This window comes from Sinocyclocheilus rhinocerous, unplaced genomic scaffold, assembly GCF_001515625.1.
Source record: "Sinocyclocheilus rhinocerous isolate Xijiao unplaced genomic scaffold, SAMN03320098_v1.1 scaffold903, whole genome shotgun sequence".
NCBI lineage: Eukaryota > Metazoa > Chordata > Actinopteri > Cypriniformes > Cyprinidae > Sinocyclocheilus > Sinocyclocheilus rhinocerous.
The window spans coordinates 88,510-94,520 of record NW_015654932.1 but is presented as its reverse complement, the minus strand read 5'-3'; the positions used below and the strand labels follow the sequence as shown (position 1 = coordinate 94,520).

Below are 6,011 nucleotides of genomic sequence, written 5' to 3'. Positions count from 1 at the left end.
AGTTTTTGTAAGAAAAATATCCATATTTCAAATGTAATAAACACTTTTTTTTTCTCACTTCCGCTCAGTGCCGCATTAAGCCTTTGTGAAAGTACACTCTTAACATCAGTCAGTCAAGCATTATAATAAGATTATCAAGTATTGTTTAATAATAGAAGTTTAATTTAAATGTAAGTACATAGTTGTTAAGGCCACTTAATATAAAGTGGGTCCGTTTAGTAATTAGAATTAAAACTTGGAAACTATGTATGAATGCAAATTAGTCATTTTAACTGAACTTAGGACTGGTGGTGGTGCTTTTTTTTGGTCATTCAGGGGAAGAAAACTAAAAATGGGGTTTGGGGGGGGATGGGAAAAAACGAACAATAATACTGATAAGATAATAATAATAATAATAATATTATACGAATTCTACTAAGAACAATATAAAACGCACCAAGGATTAATGAGCTGCTGGATTCATGAATATTAATCATTGTTAGCCCTTAGACAGGGCACACGATCGCTGGAAGGCTATATTCAAGAGTATTTAGCCATTGCTCATTATTCAGATCTGCCGGACTGTGTACTGTTAGACTTTTTTTTGCGAGGGTATCAATGAACCTTTGAAAACATTATTAATCCATGAAGGTCCCCGTTCTTCTGCTCCACCGTGGTAGTCTGCTGTTTGGCTTTGGGGGTCTTCTGCTCTACCTGCTCTGCCGTGGTGGTCTGCTGTCTGGCTCTGGTGGTTTTCTGCTCCGTCTGCTCCGGACTGGTGGTCTTCTGCTCTGCCGGAGGGATCTTCGGCCCCGTCTGCTCTGGTGGTCTTCAGCCCTACCTGTACTGCCGGCTCCGCCCTGGCTTTCTGCTCCGCCGGTCCTGCCTCAGTCCCCGGTCTCTCCACTTCCACGGTGGTCTTCTGCCCCGCCGTGGTGGTCTACTGTCTGGCTCTGGTGATCCTCCGCTCTGCCGTGGTGGTCTGCTGTCTGGCTCTGGTGGTCTTCTGCTCCACCGTGGTGGTCTGCTGTCTGGCTCTGGTGGTTTTCTGCTCCGTCTGCTCCGGACTGGTGGTCTTCTGCTCTGCCGGAGGGATCTTCGGCCCCGTCTGCTCTGGTGGTCTTCAGCCCTACCTGTACTGCCGGCTCCGCCCTGGCTTTCTGCTCCGCCGGTCCTGCCTCAGTCCCCGGTCTCTCCACTTCCACGATTCAAACAATGCTTTGGGAAAATAATAATTTATTTATTTGTATGGTCTACTCTAGGTGGTCATACGGCGTATGCCTGCAAATACGGGACAAACTGATGCCTTAAATACGAGACGATTCCGTATTATACGGAACGGTTGGCAACCCTATATAAATTGACTCGGGGGGGCCCCCTAGTGTTCGGGGCCCTGGGCTGCAGCCCATGTTGCCCATTAGGATAACGCGGCCCTGCTTCCGCTGACTGTAGTACGCGGAAGACGTTCTGGCGGATGACGTCTGCTAAATGCTTAAATGTAAAATTTCATGAATTCAGCACACAAATCAGAGTTGTCAGCCATTAGGAGGTCAATATTACCTATAAATAATTGTATATGATTGTTTTTGGTTGTTGGTCAATTTACAGTGAAAAATGGTAATGAAAATTGAGCTGTATGATGGTCAAGGAGGCTGGATGAAATCCACACCCACAACCCCACAATGTGACAATGACACTGTAATGCTTTAGCCCGTTATCTCTGTTATCTCTCTGCTTAGAACTGTATTGTTGGTGTTGATGCTTTAAATGTCTAAATGTTTTGATGTCTGTTGGTTTATGCCATTAAACTAGGGTTATCCTGTATTTGTCTTTTCGACTTAGACCTGATGACAATGAAGGAGGAGAGTCGAGATCTGAATGAAATGGCAGAGAACGATATTAAACATCATGATTTCATAACTGGAGAAAAATCTTTTAGTTGTTTGCAGACCGAAAAGACTTCCTCTCAAAAAAGAGCTCAGAAGACTGGAACTACAAGTCATTTCATCTGCCAACAGTGTGGAAAGAGTTTTAGAAAAAACGGAAACCTTAAAGTCCACATGAGAATTCACACTGGAGAGAAGCCATTTGTATGTGGTCAATGTGGAAAACGTTTCCCACATAAAGCAACCTTTTATAGTCATATGAGAATTCACACTGGAGAGAAGCCTTACACCTGCAAATTGTGTGGAAAAACCTTGAATCAAAAAGGAAAACTCAAGATTCACATGAGAGTTCACACTGGAGAGAAACCTTTCACCTGTGATCAGTGTGGAAAGAGTTTTAGAAAAAACGGAAACCTTAAAGTCCACATGAGAAATCACACTGGAGAGAAGCCTTACACCTGCCAACAGTGTGGAAAGAGCTTCCCACGAATTGATAGTCTTAAGAGTCACATGAGAATTCACACTGGAGAGAAGCCATTTGTATGTGGTCAATGTGGAAAACGTTTCCCACATAAAGCAACCTTTTATAGTCATATGAGAATTCACACTGGAGAGAAGCCTTACACCTGCAAATTGTGTGGAAAAACCTTGAATCAAAAAGGAAAACTCAAGATTCACATGAGAGTTCACACTGGAGAGAAACCTTTCACCTGTGATCAGTGTGGAAAATGTTTCCCATATAAAGAAAGCCTTAATAAGCACATGAAGATCCACTTAAGAGAGAGCTGTTTTATATGCCATCAGTGTGGAACCAGTTTCACAGACAGGAATCACCTTAAGAGGCACATAAGGACTCACATTGGACATGAGTCTTTTATGTGTTATGACTGTGGAAAGATTTTTATAAAAAAAGCAAACCTCAAGACTCACATGAGAGCTCACACTTGAGGGAAGATTTTCACCTGCCAACAGTGTAGACAGAGTTTCAGACATAAAACAAACTTACTACCAGTGGTGTGCGGTGGTGTTCTGAAACGAGGAGGCAAAGTCAGACTTTTACTCAAGTTGTTTTGGAAATGGTGACTTGTAACGTGTAGTGGAGTCATTTTCACTGTAAGGTATCTGTACTTTTACTCAAGTATGGTTTTTAGGTACTCTTTACACCTCTGTTATCCACTAAAGACGTGGCTGATAACCCCCCTCACCAACCCATAAACTGACTGAGAGCACAGATACAATGATGCCTTGGTCAGTTGTAGAGCGGGCGATTGGGCAGCTGAAACGTCAGTAGCGCTGCCTTGACAGGACCAGGGGGATGCTGTTATACCGCCCTGAGAAGGTGTGCCGCATCGTGCTGGCCTGTGGTGTGCTGCACAATGTCGCGCACAGGCACGGCATACCACTTGGTGAGGTGGTGGCACCGCCAGATGACCCAGACCCAGGACCAGTGTATGTGCAGTTCAACCAACAAGCCATTCAGGCCCGTCAACATGTGATTACGACAATATAAATGGTAATCAGTCATTCTATAATTCGGGGTACATTTGGAATTTGACAATGTGAAGAAAAAAGTTGTCCTTTTTCCCAAAAACCCAAACATGAACTTACATAAAACACTTAAAATCAAGTACTTATTCTTCAGGGATACCTGGTTTTGGGATTTTTTTTATTTTTATTTTTTTGTTCAAAAAGCAGATGTTAGATATATTCCGGTCAACTATGTTACTGACAAAATAAGTATTTGTTCATAGCTTGGAAAAATACCTAGAATTTAAATAGTGAACTGATTGACAGATTCTGTATCCACTTACCAAAATAAAAAAAGTTGATCATTAATACTTTTTGGAAAAAATATTTAGAGGCATAATAGATCTCTATTTTCACAAAAGTAGTTAAATGGTCATCACATTTTCTCAAATAAGTCAAATTTGTATATGCTGTATTGAAAGAAAATACCTTGAGGGACAAAGGACACGGTGGGTAATGTCTTAACACTAAACATGTTCTACAGTAGGCAACTGAGTATTTTTGAAAATGATAAACTCATCAGTAACACAGTTGATCATATGGAAACTTAGTTGACAAAGGTAACAGTTTACTGGACATGAGAAAGTAGAGAAATGACTAAGAAACAACAGATCACAGGCTATACTTACAACATTTTTTTTTAAAATTTGGTATTGAACAAGTTTGCAGCTGGATACTGAACAGGTTCTAGTTATTGAACAAATATGCATACACTGCAGGTGTTTAGTGAACAGGTTCTAGTTTGCACCCACTTAAATTGTTTATTGAATAAGTTCTTGAATGAAGCAATGTCCATTTGTAGTGTTCATTGAAAAGTCTTGGGGGGAAAAATAGAGCTAACATTCTGCTCTGCTGCTTGACTTCCAGTAAGAATGTTTCCTACGCTTCTCTCTTTCTGTCAAGTCTGCTGCTACCTTGACTTTCCCTTGCGTTGCCTGGGTTGCGTACGTATATGTGGGGCGGAGCTATCAAAATAGGGGCAAGACCCTTTTGGGGTAGGGGCGTGTTTGTTTTGGTGATTTCAAATATCAACATTGGCTACCAGAAATCCCTTACTCTGCCTTTAACTCTCTCTCCATTTTTGACGGCCCTTTAACAAAAAAGCCTCCGTCTTCACAGGATCAGAATCTCGCCGAGCCTGGTAACACCGCTGTTTTCTGCGGCAGATAATCTTGGCATTTTCCTGGGACACACAACGATTTTTATCTTTAAATCTTATATTTGCCAAATTACTGTTCTAAATGACTGCTCATCTAGTGTTGAGTAACTCCTTTACATTTATCTTACAAATAGTATACTTTTAAATTGTTTGTAAATAATACTCTAACTTTACAGAGTTATTGAACAGAACTAAACACCGAACTGACCTTAACTGAACAATGACACTATTGCTTTTTTTTTTGTTTTAAATGATCTCTGTAGCATCACTAAATCATTATGTTCTTGTTTATCATCACTGTAAAGCTGCTTTGAAACATCTATATTGTATAAAGTACAATATAAATAAAGGTGATCTGTAGGAACTAGGGCTGCAAAACGATTAATCACGATTAATTGATTCTAAATAAAAGTTTACGTTTACATACTATATATGTGTACTTTATTATGTATATATAAATACACACTGTACATGTCACGGTATGTGGTTGTAGATGCGTACGACGAAGGAGTAAACGTTTATGGTCTTTAATTCCAACTTCAACATAAAGAAAAGGAGAGCTAAATAGCATCAACATACATTAAATGAACATCAATCCAGGACCAAGAACAGACAGAAACTGAAGGCTTATAAAGACAGGGAAACAAAGGAGCAAACGAGATAATTAATAAACACAGGTGAACAGAATGAACTAATCAGGGGGACTAAGGGAAACTAGGTCAAAGAAGGTAGAACAGAAACACAGGAAAATCTAAACCAGAACAGAACATGAACGTGACATATCGCCCCTCTCCCGGAAGGTGCGTCCCGCGCCGTAACAGTTACAACGGGGGGGCGCCCTGGAGGCTGGTGCAGGGCAGGAACTTTTGATTGGATTTTGATTATGATTTCACTTTTTTAAGTTTAGTATGTAATGTTGCTGTTTGAGCATAAAAAACATCTGCAAAGTTACGATGCTCAAAGTTCAATGCAAAGGGAGATATTGTCTTTTACAGAATTGCTGATTGACCACCCCTTTAAAGTAAATATGTTAGGTGAAAGAGGTTCAGAGGACAAAGAGTTTGAGAATGTCTGCAAATAAGAAAAAAAACGAGAATTTGTGCATTTGTCAAGTTTGAAAGACAAAAGCCTTTCAATAATACATAATAATACATGGTTAAATAACCTACTGAGTGATCATTCAAATAAAAATGAATGCGTTCATCAGTAGTTGATGCAATGTTGAAACACTTCTTAAACCTGAAATGATTTTTGTAAATCCATTGGTCAAATGCTGTGTAGCCACCGGACTAATGACTGATCTCTGTGCGAATGTCCACAAAACTGGAAGACTTTCTGAGTGTATATAAGTGGTAGACTATTTTAGGAAGGAACATTTAAAAGATAAAAAATAATATGTAATCATGTAATCTATAAAAAAAAAAAGCAACTGTACTCTGATTAAGAGTATTTTAAAATGT

The 6,011-nt window shown here is 39.9% G+C and overlaps 1 protein-coding gene across 1 annotated transcript; it reads left to right on the top strand.

Moving 5' to 3' along the window:
* The first annotated feature begins 2,024 nt into the window (after nucleotides 1-2,024).
* On the top strand, nucleotides 2,025-2,813 carry LOC107717733 (gastrula zinc finger protein XlCGF8.2DB-like). Its single transcript, XM_016524571.1, has one exon. The coding sequence runs from the start codon at nucleotides 2,040-2,042 to the stop codon at nucleotides 2,811-2,813; it is 774 nt and encodes a 257-aa protein (XP_016380057.1). The 5' UTR covers nucleotides 2,025-2,039.
* Nucleotides 2,814-6,011: the final 3,198 nt, after the last annotated feature.